This window comes from Ochlerotatus camptorhynchus, unplaced genomic scaffold, assembly GCF_037179485.1.
Source record: "Ochlerotatus camptorhynchus isolate MF236.1 unplaced genomic scaffold, CSIRO-AGI_Acam_v1.1 ptg000858l, whole genome shotgun sequence".
Classification (NCBI taxonomy): Eukaryota; Metazoa; Arthropoda; class Insecta; order Diptera; family Culicidae; genus Ochlerotatus; species Ochlerotatus camptorhynchus.
This window is the reverse complement of record NW_027041317.1, coordinates 174,096-197,589: the sequence shown is the minus strand read 5'-3', so window position 1 is coordinate 197,589 and position 23,494 is coordinate 174,096. Positions and strand designations below refer to the sequence as shown.

The 23,494-nt window shown below is 35.6% G+C and overlaps 1 protein-coding gene across 1 annotated transcript in view; it reads left to right on the top strand.

Moving 5' to 3' along the window:
• The first annotated feature begins 42 nt into the window (after positions 1–42).
• The window catches only part of LOC135715340 (dystrophin-like), a 197,541-nt gene continuing 174,089 nt past the window's right edge, over positions 43–23,494 (top strand). The window contains exons 1-2 of the mRNA XM_065238661.1: positions 43–1,407; positions 18,192–18,282. Of these exons, the coding sequence (XP_065094733.1) occupies positions 198–1,407; positions 18,192–18,282 (1,301 nt within the window). The 5' untranslated portion in view covers positions 43–197. The remainder of the gene's footprint in view (positions 1,408–18,191; positions 18,283–23,494) is intronic.

Below are 23,494 nucleotides of genomic sequence, written 5' to 3'. Positions count from 1 at the left end.
GAGTATGGGTCACAAAAGTTAGCACGGTAGTAATATTTAGAATTACTATTTACAGCATTACTTCAAATTGACGATAACGTTACTCGGTAACCAGTTCTAAAAAATGTGCTTCAAATGAATAGCAAACCAACATATCATTTACAACAATCGCAATAACCTTCTTGTTAATACAGTAATTCGTCGTTATTCATAAGTTAATGAACCTACAAATAACAAAAGGATTATCATTAAATTATCGCACAATGTCACAAAAAAGTGGAGCTCACTTAGGACCAGACTTTTTAAAAAATACTCAAGAGTTGGCTACACAAGCAGCACTTAGAGCAAAAGAAATGCAACATAAATCGTCCGCACAATCTTCATCAGATCAAATGAGAGTTCCTGAGATACCCGCTAGATCACATGATGTACCCAAAGCTCCTGAAATTCCACCCAAACGTTCCAACTACAAAAAAATAGATGGTGAAATAGTTTCAAATGATGATTTGATATCACTTCCTCAACGTTGCCAGGGTCCACAAAAAGCACCACCAGTTCCTCAAAAACCTTCCAGTTTACAAAACTCTCCACTTATGGCACCTAAATTCAAAGAAAAAATATCAAATTCACCATTATTATCAAGGTCTCAATTAATAAAAGGGAATAATCTCTCAACAAATCAGACTGAAAAACCAACCATTAATGCAAGTAAAAAGTTTTCCGTAGTGGACGATAAGCTAAAAAATGCCTCAAAAGCTGGACAATCTAAGCCGATAAAGCCTCCTTCTCTTATGGAAGAGTATGGATCCGAAGATGCTTTACGTGGTATCGAAAGTGGTCTACGCAACATGGAGAGGGCAATGCAAGAACAAATGAATCTTCGCTCATTTGAGGCGGCCGCAGCGGCAGCTGCTGAAAATCATCAACGTCAGTTTAATATTATTGATTTGAAACAGAACATCAGAGGAATGGGATCTGTAACTTCTTTAGACGGGTCTCAAAACTTACGAGGATTGGAAAATATACGGCTCAATATTGACCAAAAATATATTCAAAATACCCGTGGCAATGGAATGGAACGTGTCATCAGCATGGATCAAATGCGTTTGGACAATTTTTCTGATAATATGCGTTCACTGGAGTCGAATCCAAATATTCGCTCGATACTGGATAATCCGATAGAAAATCTCAATCAGCGATCTGTGGAGCACCATTTCCGATCGTTGGATCGGTATTTACCACTGGAAGTGCAATACAGCAGGCAAAGGTCGCAGGAAATGGAATATATTCGGCAACAGCTGCTACCCGTGATTGCACGTAATAATGAAAATGCTTTAAATAGGCAAGGTGGATTGTCTAAGGAAGATTTGAGATTAAGGCGTCGTTCATCCCACGATGAAACACAGTATTCTCAACAAAATAATCAAGGTGTGTTGAAAAAAATAATTAAAACTAAATACAACCTAGCGTTTAGAATCATAAATTAATGATTTCAATTTCTACTGTGGTTATTACATAAACTCTATTTCCGATCCTGTCGAACAGCTTTTTTCGTTTTTCCTGACATGAAATGGTAAGTTTAGGGAAACATTAGACACATTCTACGTGACGTTACTATGGGTTTTTCCTGCTTTTTACAGTTTTTGTGCTGTAACTGAAAGTAAGGAAAGTAACCCGTAAACATTATTACAGATTTGAAAACTGCGTAATCTACATGAATTGATCAATACACACTTAAACAGAGACCCTGAGTTCGGTAAAAAAATTACCGTCTTAGATCGGTAATGCTACAAATTACAGATGTTTCGGTATTTTCTCGCTGTATTGCTGAAAACTGTAAATGAAATGACCGAATTTCAGTAATTTAATTTTAATTTAACGAAAACGGTAAACATTTTTACCGGCAGGTCAGCTTCATCATTGACTTCGGTGAAATATTTTACTGAAGTTTCGGTAAACAAAGCGTTCCATTATTGTGTTCGGTAACGGTCTCGGTAAACGTCAAATCCACCATATTGTGATTTTCGATCGACTTTGAAAACGTTCGTGTTTGTGAAAAATAAAATGGTGAAAATATCGAGACTGTTATGCAACACCAAGATGAGCAAATCGTAGATATATTCCGTAAGTAATTAATTTTCGTTATCTAAATAAATACCGATTGCAGATGGCCGATGCCGTTGCTTATTTTTTTTTTCTGTCGGTGCAAGTTCCATTCCCGTTGGCGACGATCTGAAAACAGCATTTGGAATCTTCATCCAATGCTTCCCTGTCTTCAGTGTAGCACCGAATCCTTCCGACAAAAACTTGCTTTTGTTCATTTGTGAATTTGTTCATTGATCACGACTGCAGCCAAATTTTTGCATGGGTTGCAGTGACCGCTACCTTTAAACAATATTTAAGCAGATTACAGTTGAGTCGGTTACTTTTAAAAAAAATTCAGATATCTCGGTAATTTTAGATTTGCATATCGTCCTCAAAATTACAGTTCTCCGGTAAAAACGAATACAAATCAAGCAATGCACATCGGTAAACGTTACCGATAGTTCGGTAAATTTGACAGCTAATTTTGCTGATCCAGTTTACAGATTTGTCGGTAATGTTCTCGATTACCGAATACATTACCGACCGTTAGTTGTCGAGAATTCGGTAAAAGAATTACCGAAGTCGGTGATTTTTTCTTATTATTTAGATTCTGATTTGGGTAGCTCAAAACGTTTTAGTGAATAGTTGCTGATAAATAATAAGCACTTGATCAATTACCATTGAAAATTTATCGCACTTTCCAAATCAGCAATAATATTTCAGGTTTAATATTTTTCAGTTACAATCAGCGAATCCAAACACATAAAACAACCAACGATACAGACAAAACAGTTGCTATGACTACCATGACAAACTCGCTCTGTAACATACACTCAAAATAATCTTCACGTCAATGCTACGTGAAAACATACGTAGATTTTTTCCATCGTACTTTTCACGTAAGAATTACGTGATTCTCATATAGATGCACTCATTTCGTCAAGCTTCAACGTCACATGAGTATCACATATAACTTACGTGATTTTGCTAATGAATGTCATGGTGGTTTTAAGTACTATTGTTTTGGCGATACTTATATACTTTTTTTTATTATTATAATGAATTTTCACAATATATCAGACTAATGCCCTTTTATTCAATAAAAAAGCCGCAATGAAATCCGATGAAACACTAATAATTCCAATCAGGTGCAGGGTGATAACATAAAGGTTGGTGATAATCCAAGTTATTTTTCCGCGGGGAACTGCTGGATTGCTTGCCACCTACCTGTGAAAAATAATAAAATAATAAAATGAGTTTTGACAATGGGAAAAAATAACCCGTATCTTATACTTACATCTTGAAATTAATTTATAAAAATAACGAAAACATCTCTTTATCTAGCCGCCATGTTGTGCACCATGCTGAGTGTCGCACTGTTTTTTTTTTTCAGAAGTGGAAACCATGTAAGGTTTACGTTAAACGCACATAGAAATTGTCTATGTGGAAATCACGTAAATTTCATTGGGAGCGTTAGAGTATTCAACATAAATTTTCTTTAATATTCAAGTGGTATCACGTATATGCTACGTGAGTCACGTAAAGCTGATAGAATAGGGAAACGAGATACCTTATGTGATTTTTCACGTAACTTTGACGTGTCGATTATTTTGAGTGTAGCTCGATCGAAGTTATAGAAAGATCGCGAGTAACATTTGAAATGGGCCTATGTCTAAAACGTGAACAAATCAGGTTTTGATACCATTCTTTAGCACCGCTTGATAGCTACTAATCGTGTAGAAAAGTTCCGCATATTCGAGAAAAATCATTAAAAATAACTCGATTTTCGAAACGACCGATCAACGAATTTTGTCGATTCATTAATAGGCCCGCACGCTAAAACGGCCAACAATTCGTTTATTTCATTTCATTGATAAGCTGCTTAGTGACGTAGAAGGGCCGATGATTGAAAAATTTCAAACCAAAGCTAGGCACTACTGCTTGAGGCAGGACCGATGATTTGTTTTGAATTTATTTGACGTTGCGAAAAGGTTTAGCAAAGGGCGTACCATTTCTGAAGACAAGCAGAACGGCTTAACAAAAAGTGCCTATCCATTGAAAGATTCCCAAAAAGGTTTATTAATTTATGAATTTAAATTGTTATCGATTTTCATATATTTTTGATTCCTTGGTTACAATACAAAAACTGCCAAAAATGTGAATACATCCTGGTAGAATGTGTCATAATCCTGTTATAACGGGTGTTCAATAAAAAATGAGAATTTTTTCAGTCATATAGGGTTACGGTATGTAATGTGGGTCTAGTCCTTTCATTCGGCCTATCACGCAAATAAATAATTAATTAAGGAATATTACACAAAAAATAAGGAAAATATTGATCACTGATGGTTGATAAATGTGTACCACACACAAATCAATTTATATCACAACATTTCAATACATTTTCAGCTCTCGTAAGTAATAAAACTGGTTGAGAATATCACAATGTTCGGAGTTTTTAGCCGCCATGACTTATAAGGTTAAGATGGGAAGGTTGACTGACGATCATCAAATGGCCTGATTATGGCATTTATTGATTGGAATTACCTGATAATACACACTAGACGTAAAACTTACAGTTGCTGTTTGAATATTTTATGTTTATTTTAATTGTTTAACAACGTTTTCACAAGTAAAACATGGACCCAACTTTAGGGACACATTTCTTTTCTATGTTCCTAACTATGGCCCATGAAATTCATTTGACAGCATATAGCAATAAGAGTAACGTCAACAATGTTGTTTTGCATTTGGATGATAAGGAACGAACAGGAAGGGAGATTTTTTCTGCCAAACCTGTATAATGAACATCACAATGTTCTGATTTAGATATTCTGCGGTCAAAAGACGATAAGCGAAATTTTTAATTTTTAATTTTTAAATTGAGTGATTTAATGTAGTTTTCGTAAAATTTTCTCTAAGAAATGTTTTGAGGAATGAAGAGCATTAAGTTAACAGTGATAGTGATAAAAAAAATACATCAGAAAACGTTACCAAGAGCGTTTTTTTGAGGATCAAACAAGATAGGACGAAGTTGCATCCATAAATAGACCCAATTTGGGGACAATAGACCCATATTACATACATTTCCCTCGTGAGTTATTGTCTTAAAAAAAGTAAGTTTTTCAACTTTTCGTGGTTTCTGATAGCAAACGACATGATAAGCATATCTAAGCATACCATTTAGCAGTAGAATATCGTTTGCAGGTAAATTCATTGATGAGTTATGATTAAAAACGTAATCGATGGCTGCATATTAGACCGAGGTTAGGGACGTATACCCTAGCTACTAAAAAAAAAATTTCAGTGAATTCAGTATTTTTTATTAAAAACATAATGTTTATTCTTCAAAAAAACGTCAATGAATATTGGAGAAGGGGCCCTGGTCAGCCGTACGACGCAACTTAGTCTCGATGCTCAATAGTTGTAGAATGGTCAGCAGGGCTAAATACGGATCAAAACTAACACAACTCTCCCTCATTTTAAATAACCTTCGGTGATTTGATAGATTTTCCAGTTTTTTAAGAAGAGCGTGTCAATCACTAAACTAATCAATAATACAAGTAAACGAAATCATAAAACAAGATTTACAGATATTGCAAAACTTAGTCCTCTGTACGTTTACTTTCCAACTTTTACTATTACTACTGTTACTCCTAGTATCGCCTACTTGAAACACTATTCCTGCCTATCCGGCATATTAAGCAGGATTCACTTGATCCCTGTGATTATTATTCTGTGGTACCAAATCTTTACCTCTACCCTTGTACAACATGGACAGTGATGTTTCACTGGAGACCTGGTCCTATGACCCCCTTCTGTAGTTGAATAAAAATATGAAAATGAAATATTTAATTTGATTGGATACTTGTGTTTCGCAGTATTTCTTTAAGTAATATAAATTATCGTCAAAGTATAGTTGCTGTGATAATGATAATTGGAAGAAAAAATTAAAAATTTCAAGCAAATATTTTTTTATGGATATTCAAAGCAGATGGAATCCCTCTTCAGACCTATATTTTTAAGCTTTCAGAAGATAACTGCCCAGACTGCAAAGAAATTCATATAGATCCATTGTAAAGAATTATAATTTAAAGATTAAAAATAGTACAGAACTGTTCTGTGTTTACTTCCTGTAATCAGTACCATATGGAAAGTGGCAGCCCTGTAGACAATGAAATAATAAAAAGAATATCAATCCATAGTATTAATACATAGTATTAAATTAGGTGAAAATTGCTAGTACATATCGTTGTTATCTCAAAATTGATAAAAATCCATAGGGTACTGCCCGAACATTTCCATCTTTATTCGATAATATATTGTCTTGATCCTGACTGCCAAAAATATAAACTATCTGTTAAATAAGTGAGAAATAAGCAGATGATATAAACTGTCTGGTTGTTTGTCAATATGAACATGCAATTAAATAAAACATTAAATTACCTACATTTTAAAGAAACAAAATACACATTGATAGCTTTTAAACGCTAAAATAATTTTGGGAACACTGTACCAAAAACTCTATTTCTAGATTCATTGGGCAGTTATCTTCTGAAAACTTTAAAAAATAGGTCTAAAAGAGATTTCATCTGCTTTAGAAATGCATAAAAAAATCACTTTCTTGACATGTTTTTTTTTCTACTATTCGTTATTACAACAACTATACTTTGAATTTCTGTTGATAATTTATTTTAAAATACCGAGGAACACGAGTATGCTATCAAATTAAATATTTAATTCAAATATCTTCTCAAAAAATCCCATTTAAGTGTTTAGTTGGCAAATTAAGCTTAAATTTGGCAACACTGTATTTTTTTTCTGAATTTTATGTTTTCTTGCAAATAGTTATTTATGCAACAAGTTGCAAAATGAAGATTCTGTCACCACATATTACAACGAGTGCTGAAAAATCGAGTTTTGCAACGAATTGCATACCATTTTTTTGTGGTATGAAAATACCCTTTGAGTTTTAATTATTTCTATCTGTATTGAACGCTGTTTTAAGATTAACTGCATACTAACGTCCATGCGTAGACAAACACCTCATGATCCAGTTATGCAGTATTACTGACACACTTTTTTCAAGCTCTCGGTTGGTAGACGAGAGGCAAAATAATACTCAAAAGTGTGCGCAAAAGTTACTTTTGCACACTCTTTTCAATGCGCAAAAATTACTTTATTTTAATTAAGCCTGACGAAAAAATAGTAGATTTTGCTTTCTAGAAGCTCTTAAAATAGCAAGCGAAAAGAAAATTAAAAAAAAATCTCAAAATTTTAGATATTCTTTACTCTAAATGCTGTATCTCAGGAAATACGCAAATTACTTTCTGCTGATGAGTGTTTTTTTATGTAAAAAAGCATGGGTGCTTGTCAGAATGGAAATCATCACAAAATTATTCTGCGAAAATTCTGTTTTTGGGTTTTAAACGCAAATATAAAATATGTGGCAACACGGTACAGAAATAATTTATTCATTGTTAGATTCCTTGTCTAATTTTCAAATAAAAATGATCTACTCCTAAATCCCTTACTCTTTCATACTTTTCTACTTGCTGACTTCCTAGAGTCATTGTCTGATATGTTTCGTTTCCTACTAAAAGCTATTGAATTACATAGTCATCAAAACATCAAAGTGTTTTTATGTTACTTCATACACGAACTTTGCGATTTTTAGAGTTGGTTGGAAATGCTATCTAACATGAAGCTTTAGTGTGATAATTATTATTAGATGATTATTAGCTAGAGAATGATCTTTGAAGAGGATAGGTAGATAGTTCCGTTAGAGTACGGCAGTATGAAAATTGAATAGAAGTTGAAAATGAGCGTAGGGACATTAATGCGACAGTACAAAGTCAAACGCACACTCTTTGCCTAACCCGTACGGTGTACGCGGTACGTTGTACGTTCAGTTGTAAAAGGTTTTTGTACACCAAAAATAGAAAATGTGTGTTTCCTTCTGGAATATCTCGATGAATTATTTGCTCTTCATTTTTAAAAGAGCTTCATGTCTTCGGTATAAATAAAAATTAGGTTTTTAAGAATAAAGGAAATGTCGTTGACAAATAATTTAAACAGAAGCGCCTTGGGGGACTCCTGATGTGACTTGAATTTGATTTCTTACCTTTGAATCTTTTGGAGGCGAACCAGCCTCAGGCTGAAAGCCTCCTAAATAAAGATAAATCAATCAATCAATCAACCTTTGAATCTTACTACACTGGAGTCGCTTTTTACGCGGGTGATACGTCCCGCGTAAAAAAAAACCGCGTAAATTCCGGAATCCGTGTAAAAAAAACCGCGTAAATTCCGAAATCCGCGTAAAAAAACCGTGTACATTCCGGAATCCGCGTAAAAAAAACCGCGTACAAAAACCGTATAAAAAAAACCGCGTAAAAAGCGACTCCAGTGTATTTGTTTACGATTTAATCAGATAAGATGCGAGTTATTTGAGAAGTCCTTGCTCAATTCCCAGTTTTTGCCATTTCAATAGTAGTATGGGTATGTTAATGCGATCAAATGCCTTGCTGAAGTCTGTATGGAGAGCTTCTGTATGGTTTCTATTGTCCATTACAACCAGTGAATAATTGACAAATTCGAAAAGAGTCGTTGGGTTTTAGTGCGTCTGGATTGTAAGGTTTGTTGATCAATAAATCTACAGCGACTGGCGTACTCGGGGTTGGGAAATTCTTTATTTTCTTGGAATAAAATGATCATAACTCCTTGAAATTTTGCTCATTTTTAGTCGTAGGATCATTCATATGCCACTAATTTTACTAAAATTCGACCACTAAGTAAAAAGTTGAAATTCGAGCGTTTGTTTTTTTTTTTAACATTTAAGCATGTGAAAAATCAAAATCTCGTAGGTTTTTTTTACGCGGTTTTTTTTTTACACGGTACGTATCCCCAGTGTAAAAAAAGACCTGAGTGTATTGCGAATTTCGTTATTCATTTTATTGGATCATATTGTTGGAAGGAGATTCTCTTATTCCCGCGGGTTTCGCGTAAGTGCCTCTGCTTACGGGCCTGTCCAACCCTTTTTGGCCCTTCATACAGCAGTATGTTGAATTCAGAATGATGACGGAATTTGATCTTGCTGTTGAGTGGAGCCGCATGCAGGGCAAGACCCAAGCTAGGATGGTGGCTACTTACATACATACATACACTGTAATAATCAGAAATCATAATAAGCAATAAGAATACAAAATTGAATTTGTGATGGCTATATCGGAAATACATTTCATAAGGTATGGTTTGAGTGCTTTTTCAAACAAGCCAAAAACAAGGAAATTGTTTTTTAATAAGTTTGTTAAATATGTAAAATATATTATATAAAAACTATATACGACATCAACGAGAATACCCTAAGCTACAATATGGAACCAATGTTTCCAATTCTAGAAAGCGCAGTGAGTAAATTTAATCAATGTATTCTACTTTCAAAGCTACCTGCATTATCAAAGATACCCCGTTTTACGGTACTTAAAACTCTCTGTAAATCGTGTGGATGTTTTTTCAAGATTTCAGGAGCATCTGCCTGTCACGGTTATCAGTTCCATGCTTTCAGCAATTTTCCTCTTGATATCAACAAGTTCAGCATCCACGTTTGATAAACACTATCTTGTTCAAACTTTACAACGCCCATAACTGTACTCACCGATACGGCCTAGAATCGAATAAAAATTTACCATACAAAAACAATAGAACATATTGTTACAATACAATAAAACCTATTGTAGCAACAATAAATGTTATTGTCAAAAACAATAAAAATACAATAGAACTTATTGTTATGTACAATATAATCTATTGTTAATGAGACATTTACAATAAAAAAGGGGGGTTGTTAGTTACCGTAGCCATAAAAAATCATGTTTTTCTCGAACAAATTTGATCTCACTACAATATTGTTTTATTGTTTTTTTTTATTGTGTAAAATTTAGATTTCATAAAATTTGTTGGGAATTAAAACTATTGTGGTGACAATTTGATTATTTGACCAATACAATAGAATTACAATCAGATTAATAGTCAATACATTCTGTATTTTATTGATATTTTGTTAATATGTAATGGTTATTTTTATCCGGGTTATTACCCTCCCTCATGAAGAGGTCTGCACATGCCTATGGAAGTCACTCGCCATTTTGGGTGGATCCATGAACATGCTCATCTGATCTTTTGAAGTAAGTCATAATTTAGAGTAGATCTATGAACACTAGGATAGGCGGATCATAACCCTTTGCTTACCACTGCTTTTTAGATGTATATTGAGGTCCTCACAAGTGTCAAATTTGAACCAATTTGGTTATGATGTGGATTTGCGGTAGAATTTTTGATTTTGGATAGAAAATTGTATGGCAATGGAACAAAGCTGTTCATTTGCTTAGCAAAAATTAAAAAATGGCTCAAATTCGATCAGACCTTCTTCTTAGATTGGTAAAACTAATAAAATGTGTAAGGCTATTTTGCCTACCGACGTGTTCGGGGTGTCATCCAAACAATTTGTGGCATAGTTCTATCATTTGGGTTATCGTTCGTGTATGGTATTATTAAAGAATACTATGCAGAACAACTTTGTCTATGTTCGTAAATCGATTTGACTTCTGGGCAAAAAGTTGTTATTATTTTACTTTAGGTCAAGTGCTCCACGCATACCTACAGGCGTGTATATGAGCTTATATAAGTACATATGTGCGGAGCACTTGGTCTAAAGTAAAATAATAATAACTTTTTGTCTAGAAGTCGAATCGAATTATAGTTTTCGACAAAGTTGTATACTCAATCTATATTCGAGGTTTGGTCAAAATTGAATATTTTTGAACTTTTGACAGGTAGGTATCTGAACAGTTTAATTTTCTCATGCAAACTTTAGAGCTCTCCCGCTATTGCAGATCGATACAATTTTTCACAGTTGTGGGGAGCAGGGGGTTGTTATGTTGACGGACCCTAGTGCTCAGGGATCCACTTAACAATGTGGGTGACTTCAAAGAATCAGATGAGCGCACGGAGTGTTCATAGATGTACTCAAAAAAGTGAGATGAAAAATTTGTCGTCTAAAATCAGATCTAAAGTTGTTTTCCTGTTATTGCTAAATGTGACTATAAGGAAAAAGAGATATCATAATGTTAAAACATTCAATTTGGGCACATAAATCCAGTGCAGGAAATTTTCATCATATATTAAACTGTTCTTGATAAGTGGCTAATAAAAAAAACTTGGCTCGTTCATCCGGGTGATTAGATTATCCTGAGGGAATTTTTTTTTTTCGAGCCTCCAGATGTTTGAGTCCGACCTTTATTTTCCTCCCCCCAATTATTCATAAACGTGGCGCTTCTGGCAAAGTATGTTTTTTGTGAATTTTAGCCATTGGCTTTTTCTTTACTGCGAGAAAAGTTTATGTTTTTCACATAAAACCAGTAAAATTTGCTTCTAAGAGTCACAACCAGCGATTTAATGATCACTGAGTGAGTGTGTAAGTAAGTGAGTGAGTTAGTGGGTTTACTGCCTCTTCTTGTATCTTACAAATTTAAAATATGCTCATAATAGGTATCTAATGATTTCATATATTTTTATCTGGAATGAGTATTTGCAACCTTGGTTAATTAGGTACAACTATGTACACTCCCTCAACTCTCTTATACTAAATAAACCTTTGAGTTATTTTCTTTATTTTCCTTTAGGAAATTCCATGTTGGGAATTTCCATCCTGTTATTTCATGGAATACAGTTTCTATATGTTAACGGCCTACTTTTCCTAAGGAGAGTATGCTGTACGTGTGTCCCGTAACGTGGGTAGATCACCTTTTCGTGGTACGTTACGGGATGTAAGATCTATCACCGATTCCTAGTCTTGACTACTTCAAACTAGAGGAACAGGATTTTTCAGTAATTCAAGGAACACATCTTAGTCCTTGTTACTTTTTATGCCTTTTTGATAGTGACAAGACTCGGCTTTGTCTACCGAGTATAATCTTGAAACAAGGAAAAAAAATGAGTTAGTTGTCTTCATCTATGTGATTCCTAATCTTCTATTCGTTGTTCCCTAGTTTGAAGTGGTTAAGACTGGGGTTCTGATGCATGGTCATTATCGGTGTCATACCTTAATTTTGTTGTTAAGGAATCCAATTTTGACTGACAGAGGGGCGCGCCATTGGAGGGTGTTTCAACACTCCGAAGGGTAAAAATAGCGGGACCTTTCAATTAGAGTCGGATCCTTGCGATAAATGCAAGAGTGGCAACTGTAAAAAAAAATCGGCTACTTCATCATTTCTCAATAGTGATGGAGTAATACGACATGCACTAAACTAAGGACACGGGATAAACTACAATAGATCAACTTACTGGTCGCAGTAGTGTTAGGTCCCGAACAGAGGAAAAAAATGCTGTTCGTGTGAATGAACTTGACGTTCGTTTTTTCCATGGAGTTTTTTTTTTATTTATATTCGGTTACTGATCTGGTAAAAATTTCCGACGATGGCCAATAATATTGTTGTCCTCTTCAAAACTGATCAGACCATCTGTGTAGAAGAAGCCCTGCGAGAGCTGCATACTAGCTCTACGGCCCTGCAATTTTCCACTGACACACGGTTTCGTAAATGAAGAGAAACCTTCATCGGAACCACGATATCCCATCATTCGTAGTATTTGCGTCGAGGAATTGCTAGTCACAGTGCTGAACCTGATACCCAAGCCAAAGGATCACTCAATTCGGGACACTTCAAACAAGTTCTAAAAAGGACGGGACTATTTCAAACTGATCATCATAAAATGGACCTATGCAAAATTAGCACGGCAGTTTCTTACAGATTCACTGAATGGTGAGATCGTTCTTTTTTATCTGCTTTTATCTATTCAAACTAAATTTCCATTAATTCATATACTTTAAATTAACCAAATGCTGGATGAAGTTTTCTACTCACATCCCATTTTTGTTTAAATATTAACGCCTTTGACATTATCTTCGAAAACAGATTGGGTTGCCTGCACATTCTTGAATAAGTGTTGAACTGACTTTCTTTCCGTTTTTATGACGTCGTCGTTGAGGATTACGTCTTTCGGCAACATATTAAGGGTGAAATTTCAAAAAACCAAAATCGACCGCATTGCGAAAAGAGGTTAGGTTTTGACCACATATAACTCTGTCAATAGCAGATGAATATTAATTCTAAACAAGCCAAACGATTAGAAATTTAGCTACGAATCTGCTAAATTGATCACTAAATCAATTTTCAATAGGGCACTACGGAAAATCACACAAATGGCCAACTATTGCAATGGTGATCAAAATTATCACCGGTTGCCTGCAAAAAGGGCATTCCCTAACACAGATTTAAAAATCGAATTCGATCCTGTCTCACTGAACGGGTGCTCATTCAATCACCGTGTGTGGTTGTGCCTTTTCATGGCGTGTGGCGTTAACATTGTTCTCTAGTACACAACGAAAGGCAGCCTGCAAGCTGCAGGCCCACATGAACATCCATACAAGGAGGAAGAAGCCACACCGCTATGGATCGAAATCAGTTTCTTCGTGAGTCGCTGTGGGTCCTCTATGCCAAGCGCGTCACCCTTGCTCCAAACAACATACAGCTTGCCAGCCTCATCCGCGTTGAACACATTAATAGCTCAGCATTACTCAACCATCACGACAGAACGGTCCTTTTGAGGACCACCATACATTTGTTAAAGAGTATGTTTTGGATATCTGTCAAGGTAATCAATCGGATGTCAGTTCCCGCAAGCAGTTAGCTATCAAGGCTCAAACTGGTCTATAGAAGATGTCGAATTGTAGGTCTGAATGTATTGGTGCAATCTTTGAGTCATCTATGCCAAGCGCGTCACCCTCGATCCAAACAACATACAGCTCGCCAGCCTCATCCGTGTTGAACACCCTAATAGCCAGTGTTGGAAAAGTTCGCGATATTTCACGAAGTTCACCAAGGGAAAAGTTCGCGAGCCATAGTGATTTTTTTGCGAACTTTTCCATCACTTCTAATAGCTCAGCATTACTCAACCATTACGACAAAACGGTCCTTTTTAGGATCACAATAAATTATTGTTGTTTTAGAGATAATTTTCATTGAACGTTGGCTCGCCTTTCTGCCAGCCAAAGCTCTTTGATAATGAACCCAGCAACCAAACGTTTGACGTCAAATGCGTAACGGTATTGAAGTGGTGCATACAAATTCTCGCAATGACCGAATACTACATGACCATGTCAATTAACCAGAGACATTTCGTAAGGTGTTCTCCAGGACGCTAGAAAAAGCAAAAAAAAAATCTCGCGATTGGAAAAAATTGAGCAAAAAATTCCTCCAATCAATATTCGCTTTTTTTTATTATCTATTGAATAAAAAAAATCCGTGCGTTTTGTCCACGTAAATGTGTAATTTTGTCATCAGAAAACGAGACGTTTCCGTGATGAGAAAAGTGGTTTCCCTAACACAGTCGCCGAATATTGATACCATGTACTGAGCATGCCAGACGGTACCGATCTTTATGCCTTTTGGTTCAAATTTTAAGCCCCTCCTATTAAGAGCATTATGCAAAAAAATAACCTTACCGAATTCTCTTAAGGGTTAAGGTGCATCAAAAAGTATAAATGTAGGTACTGTCCTGTAGTTTCATATTCTGTGATTGATGTGTTTTCCCTAATAGGAGAAATGACTCTAATGTTGGCCTATGGATCTAAGATTTTGCCCATCGCTAAAAATCTGCTATTTTCAATTTTATCTAGATGAACGCGGCATTGGGACGTTTCTAATGGATATTTTTGGTCGCCATTGGAATTTTAGTCGATTGCTGAATTTATGTATAAGCCCAAATTAGGGGTATTTAGGCCGACATTATATCCATTTCCCCTACATATTTCATTTCCGCACTGCTATCATTTCCAAAATCATCGAGGAAAAATTTTCCACAGTATTGTTCTTAACTAGCTTCCAAGCTTCCAATCCATCGGTCCATTTCAGGACCACAAATGACTAATAAAACAGTAAACTAAAGTGTAAGAGCAAGAAATATCGTCCAGGATTGGCTTGTACTGCATGGACATCGACAGAGCACCTTAAAAACAGAACTCTCAAATTGCTTCCGAATTTCAACCTATCGAAATTTTTCACTAATAACAATCAATTTAATATTTACTCTACTTTTGCTGTGACATCATAACTACCTTTCGTAATCCTACGTCAAATCTACGGTCGTGTCTTGGACAGAGTTGCAAAAAATCAATTCATTATGCATTTTTCCACGATTTCCAAGCCATGAACGACAATGGCGCTAATAATTTTTGCTATCTCTCTCTACACGCTAACTGAAAAGTACCCATTAAATGAGTACCTTGTACTCATTTTTTGAAGTTATTCAAAAATGTCAAAAAATGGGTATTTTCGAAAACCGGAAAGCGGGTACTTTTTCCCCATTTTTAAACATATCTACTGTAATTAAAATGGGTAAAAATGTACATTCAATTATTGTCAAGACATCCTTGGTGAACTGGAAGCGCAGAGTGTTTTATCATTTTTAACAACCAAATGTTATGAACATTCTTGAATTTCACGTGCATCGATTACGTGACGATACGACGGAGTATGAAATTGTGTTCCAACCGAGCCGACCGATGTTGATTGACGTGAAAATGTTAACTTAACAACAATGCTGCGGCTGCGAGTTTTATTGTTTCCGTCACTTTCCATAACAAATCTGAAGAACAGCACAGCATTCCTGGACATGATCTAATAATACCATACACGAACGATAACCCAAATGATAGAACTATGCCACAAATTGTTTGGATGACACCCCGAACACGTCGGTAGGCAAAATAGCCTTACACATTTTATTAGTTTTACCAATCTAAGATGAAGGCGAGGGGGCCGACACATCTAAATCTCAATTTTAGATGCTCAAAAAATCTCACACTAGCGAATCAATCTTCGAAAAATCTTCTTGCATTTCTCTCATCTATTTGCATCGCGCATCATCTTTTTGCAGGAAATTTTCAGAATCGTCATCAATCTTCTTTCTATCTACTCAGCGTGCGAGCAGCTAGCCACAGCACAACACAATCTTTTCTGCAGCGTAGATAGAGTCGCCTCCCTCGGATGAAGGTTTGATCGAATTTGAGCCAGTTTTTAATTTTTGAGAAGCAAATGAACAGCTTTGTTCCATTTCCCATACATTTTCCTCCTATACAAAATCAAAAATTCTACCGCAAATCCACATCATAACCAAATTGGTTCAAATTTGTCACTTGTTGAGGACCTCAATATACATCTAAAGAGTAGTGGTAAGCAAAGGGTTATGATCCGCCTATCCTAGTGTTCATAGATCTACTCTAAATTATGACTTGCTTCAAAAGATCAGATGAGCATGTTCATGGATCCACCTAAAATGGCATGTGCAGACCTCTTCATGAGGGAGGGTAATAACCCGGATAAAAATAAACATTAAATTACAATAAAATATCAATAAAATACAGAATGTATTGACTATTAATCTTATTGTAATTCTATTGTATTGGTCAAATAATCCAATAGTCACCACAATAGTTTTAATTACCAACAAATTTTATGAAATCAAAATTTTACACAATAAAAAAAAAACAATAAAACAATATTGCAATGAGATCAAATTTGTTCGAGAAAAACATGATTTTTTATGGCTACGGTAACTAACAACTCCCCTTTTTATTGTAAATGTCTCATTAACAATAGATTATATTGTGCATAACAATAAGTTCTATTGTATTTTTATTGTTTTTGAAAATAACATTTATTGTTGCTATAATAGGTTTTATTGTATTGTAACAATATGTTCTATTGTTTTTGTATGGTAAATATTTATTCGATTCTAGGCCGTATCGGTGAGTACAGTTATGGGCGTTGTAAAGTTTGAACAAGATAGTGTTTATCAAACGTGGATGCTGAACTTGTTGATATCAAGAGGAAAATTGCTGAAAGCATGGAACTGATAACCGTGACATGCAGATGCTCCTGAAATCTTGAAAAAACATCCACACGATTTACAGAGAGTTTTAAGTACCGTAAAACGGGGTATCTTTGATAATGCGGGTAGCTTTGAAAGTAGAATACATTGATTAAATTTACTCACTGCGCTTTTTAGAATTGGAAACATTAGGGTATTTTCGTTGATGTCGTATATAGTTTTTATATAATATATTTTACATAAATTTAAATTTTATAAAATTTATAACTTTAAATAAAAATAACTAAAAGATATTTCTTTTGTAATAGAACATTTAAAACATGGTTTTATTTTTTTTAAGTTCATGTAAACAAATCACTGCCAGATGTCAAAAAAAGTGAGGTTAACTCGACGGTGCAGCTCCCTATGGCTCCCCATATATATATATATATATATATATATATATATATATATTATATATATATATATATATCCCGCATGTATATATACCTATATATATTTATATATTACTTGAACATTTAGGCCGACATTACATCCATTTTCCCTGCCATTAATTACATCATACATTTTAATTACATTCACATCTACAAAACTTGGAGCGTATGGTACGGATTGTCCCGCATCCTTCCACCCTTTAGAATTACGAAATGTCTCGATATTTGAATGTATTTATTTTACCTCGAAGCATTTCCCAGAATAATCTTTGCGGCAAATGCAACGCAGTAGGCCTCGCCGTTTTGTTGTTTGTGTTATATCGCAGACTTCAATGTTGACGGGAAAAATGATTAGACGTTATTTAATCTAATTTTTTTCCAGGATGCTTTCTCGAACTGACTGCGTTTGTATTAGATTAGATTACATTAACGGAATACTTTTCCCAACTAAAATATCAGTGCCGAAAAAAGCTACCTTCCGACACTCTTTTGGTGCAAACATTTTCAAACAACTCGTTGTAATGTTTGATTTTTTAGCACTTGTCGTAATTATTTAATTCGGCAGCCTCGTTAGATAAATGTACGATTCGTGCTGAAAAAATCTCCGTTTTGCAACTTGTTGCAGAAATAACTATTTTGGTTCGCTATATTCACTGGTTTTTGCAAAAGTACCTCTTGTACAAAAATGTCCACATTAGCTACAACTTAAACAGAACTAATAAATCCACAATCACTTTATATTTTCAGTTTCTCGTATGCGTGAACAATGGGATGATACATCACAATCAGTTCTTCAGCGTAAATCTCAGTTAACGGCGATGCTTGGTGATTCTCAGAGGTATGTAGATTAATTTTTTTACATTTAGCATATATTACATTAAGATGCATTAAAAACATGAAACTTGTTGTAAGTGCAGCCATTTGCAGCCATTTGAAGCAGGTCTATTTTATGCTCAAAAATCAATATATCTCTTATCATTAAAAATTTACGAACTTAGTGTCTTCGGCATAATTGTGCATTTTTTATTGTTTAAAACATTACAGAACATGCCGAAAAGATATAAATGATTAAAAGGAGGGAAAGTTAAAAAACAGTTTTTAAGGTGCAACTGTAAACCCGAGCAAGACTGGAGATCAAATTGAAATCAAAATTTGCTGTTATGATGTAACTTATTTGTAATACTTCAGTTGATCTCATTTTGGTTGACAAAATTTTACACTGTTGAATCAACCGGAAGACTAACCCTGCTTTCAATGAAATTAATTTGATTTGTGATTTTGTATTCATAAGGGGCTGTTAATTAACTACGTAGACAGTTTTTTAAGAATACTTGACCCCCTCCTCTCCTGCGTTGACAATTGTTCATACATTTTTTTTTAAATTGTTTGGGCCGTGGATAATTGCCAACTTTGAAATTATATTTTTTACGTACTTCATCAGATTTCATGTTCATGAATTTTAACTTTTACGGCGCCGGTGGTGTAGTGGTAAGCGTGATTACCTCTCACCCCAGCAGGCCTGGGTTCAATCCCAGTCGGCGCCGCCGGGATGTTCTGAGGCATAACATCTCTGATCACGCCGTCGGTAGCATTGGTCCTCAGCACGGAAAACAAGATCGACGGAAAAAAACAAACCAAAAGAAAAAAAAAATTTTTACTTTTAAACCACTGTGAGATGGTTTAAAATATCGATTGATCCACGAAGCTCAATCGATTCAGTTCCTTCCAAAATTTGAGTTCATTTAGTAACGAAATCATTCTGCACTGGTACCTCCCTCCCCTTGGCAAGTTTTTAACCTGGACGTTGGTGGGCGGGCCTAATCTTATGCTTCATAGTGGAGCGTTGGAGACGGTTGGTTTAGGTCCGGCATCGTTGGCTCATGCCGTGACAGAATAGCGTCATGAGCATTGCGATGAGGATTACTGAGCTTCCCGTCTCTGATGCACCATTGCATGAGAGAACCAAAGTTCTAGCCTGAAGTGATAGTATCACACTTGTTACTCCTTTGTTTGAAAGTCGCGTTTTTTTTTTTTTTTTTTAACTCTTTATTTGTTCCAAATTCAAAATAAATTACATTTCATTTTAACCTAGGTGCTCCAGTTACTGCAGTAACGTACCAGCCTTAATTGTTATGATATATATCTAAGTGTTTTTACATTGTTCATGTCTTGGCAATTCAGTATTTTAAACAGGTTTTTTAAACCTGCATGTCAGTATAACAATTGAAATCTTAAAACTAAAAACTAAAACTAAATCTTATCTAAGTATAAAGGGAATTAATCGTTGCAATTGAGGATTGCAACGATTTTTGCCTGAAGTTATTAAATATTTTATTGGACATTTGTTCTAAAGTCTCAACATTCGAAATTCTATGTACTTCGGTAGTACTGTACCAGGGAGGCAACTTCAAAATCATTTTCAGAACTTTGTTCTGAATCCTTTGAAGTGCTTTTTCCTGGTAGTGCAGCAACTAGACCATATTGGCACAGCGTAAAGCATGGCCGGTCTAAAAACTTGTTTAAATATTAGAAGTTTATTCGTCAGGGAAAGTTTGGATTTCCTGTTTATAAGAGGATACAAGCATTTTATATATTTGTTACATTTGGCTTGAATGCCCTCAATGTGATCTTTAAAAGTTAATTTTTGGTCAAGTATTAATCCAAGATATTTCACTTGGTTTGACCAGGAAATAGGAACTCCGTTCATAGTGACTATGTGACTACTACTAGGTTTCAAAAAGGAAGCTCTAGGCTTATGTGGAAATATTATAAGTTGAGTTTTGGAAGCGTTGGGAGAAATCTTCCATTTTTGTAAATAAGAAGAGAAAATGTCTAAACTTTTCTGCAGTCTGCTGCAAATAACACGAAGACTTCTTCCTTTAACGGAAATGTCTGTGTCATCAGCGAACAAAGATTTGTGGCAACCCTGAGGCAAATCAGGGAGGTCCGAAGTAAAAATGTTATACAATAGTGGAGGCGAACCAGCCCAAGGCTGAAAGCCTCCTTAATAAAGCTAAATAATAATAATAATGTTATACAATATAGGCCCAAGAATGCTACCCTGAGGAACTCCTGCTCTAACAGGTAGTCGATTGGATTTAGAATTTTGGTAATTTACCTGCAGAGTTCTGTCAGTTAAATAATTTTGAACTAATTTCATAATAAAGGGTGATACGGTCAAAATTTGGTCAAGGGAAAACGCGTGTAAATCGGTGAAATCGTTTATTTAAAAAATCAAATTAAATTTCTTTTTCAAGTTCAATTAGTATAAAATTCAGGAAAAATATTCAGTTAGGCTTCCGCTTTTCCAAATCCGAATTGCCGGGCCTCACGCTTGACCCCTGCCATCAGATTTTGTACAGCCACCTTGTCCACCTTCTTCGCCGCAGAAAGCCAGTTTGCCTTGAACTGCTGCTCGCCCTTAGCAGTTTTTTTGGTCTTCTTTAGGTTCCGCTTGACAATAGCCCAGTATTTCTCAATTGGGCGGAGCTCTGGCGTGTTGGGAGGGTTCTTGTCCTTGGGAACCACCTGCACGTTGTTGGCGGCGTACCACTCCATGGCCTTTTTACCGTAATGGCAAGATGCCAAATCCGGCCAAAACAGTACGGAACAACCGTGTTTCTTCAGGAAAGGCAGCAGACGTTTATTCAAACACTCTTTCACGTAAATTTCTTGGTTGACAGTCCCGGAAGCTATGAAAATGCTGATTTTCAAGCCACAGGTACAGATGACTTGCCAAACCAGATATTTCTTTGCGAACTTTGACAGTTTCATGTGCTTGAAAACATCTGCTACCTTTCCCCTTCCTTTTGCCGTATAAAGCTCCTGTCCCGGAAGCTGCTTGTAGTCGGCTTTGACGTAGGTTTCGTCGTCCATTACCACGCAGTCAAACTTCGTCAGCATCGTCGTGTACAGCCTCCGGGATCGCGCTTTGGCCGTCGTATTTTGTTTATCTTCGCGATTTGGAGTCACTTCTTGTAAGTCGATAGTCCAGCTCGTTTTTTGGCTCGATGCACGGTTGTAGACGATACACCCAGCTTATTTGCAGCATCTCGGAGAGTGAGGTTAGGGTTTCGCTTGAAACTACCGGCAACTCTCTTTGTCGTCTCAGCAGCTTCCTGGCTGTCGACAAACGTTCCCCAATCACTTTAATTACATTTGTAACGGTTGATTTGGCAACTTTTAGCGATTTTGCCAACTTTGCGTGCGAGTAGCTCGGATTTTCGCGATGCGCGAGCAGAATTTTGATACGCTGCTCTTCTTGCTTGGACGGCATTTTGACAACTGAAAAGTGAATTCCAAAATCAAAATAGGAGCAACATTCTACACACACACACCTTCAAAATGAGGGGTGTTCAGGTTTTTTAAATGCAAAATTGAAAGAAATACGTCAAGTTGATATTGACCAAATTTTGACCGTATCACCCTTTATAAAGTGGAAAATTAAACTTTTTCAATTTAGCAATCAAACCTTCATGCCAAACACTGTCGAATGCTTTTTCTATGTCTAGAAGAGCAACTCCAGTTGAGTGGCCTTCAGATTTGTTTGAACGAATTAAATTGTTAACTCTTAAGAGTTGATAAGTAGTTGAATGTCCATGGCGAAATCCAAACTGCTCATTTGCAAAAATTTAGTTCGTATTGATGTGAAGCATCATTCTATTCAAAATTATCTTTTCAAAAAGTTTACTTATTGAAGAAAGCAAACTTATTGGGCGGTAGCTAGAAGCTTCAGCTGGATTTTTATCCGGCTTCAAAATTGGAACAACTTTTGCATTTTTCCATTTATCAGGAAAGTATGCCAAATGGAAACATCTGTTAAATAATTTTACCAAGAAAGACAAGGTACTCTCTGGGAGTTTTTTGATAAGGATATAGAAAATTCCATCATTACCTGGAGCTTTCATATTTTGAAACTTTTTAGTTATAGACCTTACTTCGTCCAAATCAGTCCCCCAGGAATCATCAAAAATATTTTCCCGAGAGAAAATATTCAGAAAATCCCGAGCAACCTGATTCTCAATAGGACTAGTAAGACCCAAACTGAAATTATGGGAACTCTCGAATTGCTTAGCAAGTTTCTGAGCTTTTCCAAATTTGTGATCAAAATTTTACCACCTTCTTTAAGCGCTGGAATAGGCTTTTGAGGTTTTTTCAAAATTTTTGTGAGTTTCCAAAAGGGTTTGGAACTCGGGTCTAATTTAGAAACATTATTTTCAAAAGTTTTGTTCCTCAGGGTAGAGAATCGTTTTTTAATTTGTTTTTGTAAATCCCGCCAGATAACTTTCATGGCAGGATCGCGTGTTCTTTGAAATTGTCTCCTACGGACATTTTTAAGACGGATCAAGTTATATTCCATAAATGTTCGATACTGCTCCCAATCAGCTCTATGGTAATTGAAAGTAGAACTGTTGGGATTAGAAATTATTTCTTGGGATATTTCAAAAGTTACTGGAAGGTGATCAGAACCGAAGTCAGCATGGGTAACCAGTTGGCTACAAAGTTGACATGAATCAGTTAAGACCAAATCAATAGTGGAGGGATTTCTTGCAGAAGAAAAGCATGTTGGGCTGTTTGGATATTGAATAGTGTAATAACCTGCAGAACAATCATCAAACAGAATATTACCATTGGAATTGCTTTGAGCATTATTCCATGAGCGGTGTTTTGCATTAAAATCACCAATAATGAAGAATTTAGACCTATGACGGGTAAGTTTCTGAAGGTCACCCTTGAGAAAATTATTTTGCTGGCCTACGCATTGGAATGGCAAATAGGCAGTTATAAACGTAAGTTGTCCAAATTTTGTTTCAACAGAAACTCCCAAAGTTTCAAAAACTTTGGTTTCAAATGAAGAAAGAATTTTATGTTTGATTCGTCTATGAATAATGATGGCAACGCCACCACAGGGTCCATCAAGACGATCATTTCTATAAATCAAGTAATTTGCGTCCTTCTTAACCTTATGGTCAGGTTTAAGGAACGTTTCAGTTATAACGGCAATATGCACGTTATGAACTCTCAAAAAGTTAAATAGCTCGTCTTCATTA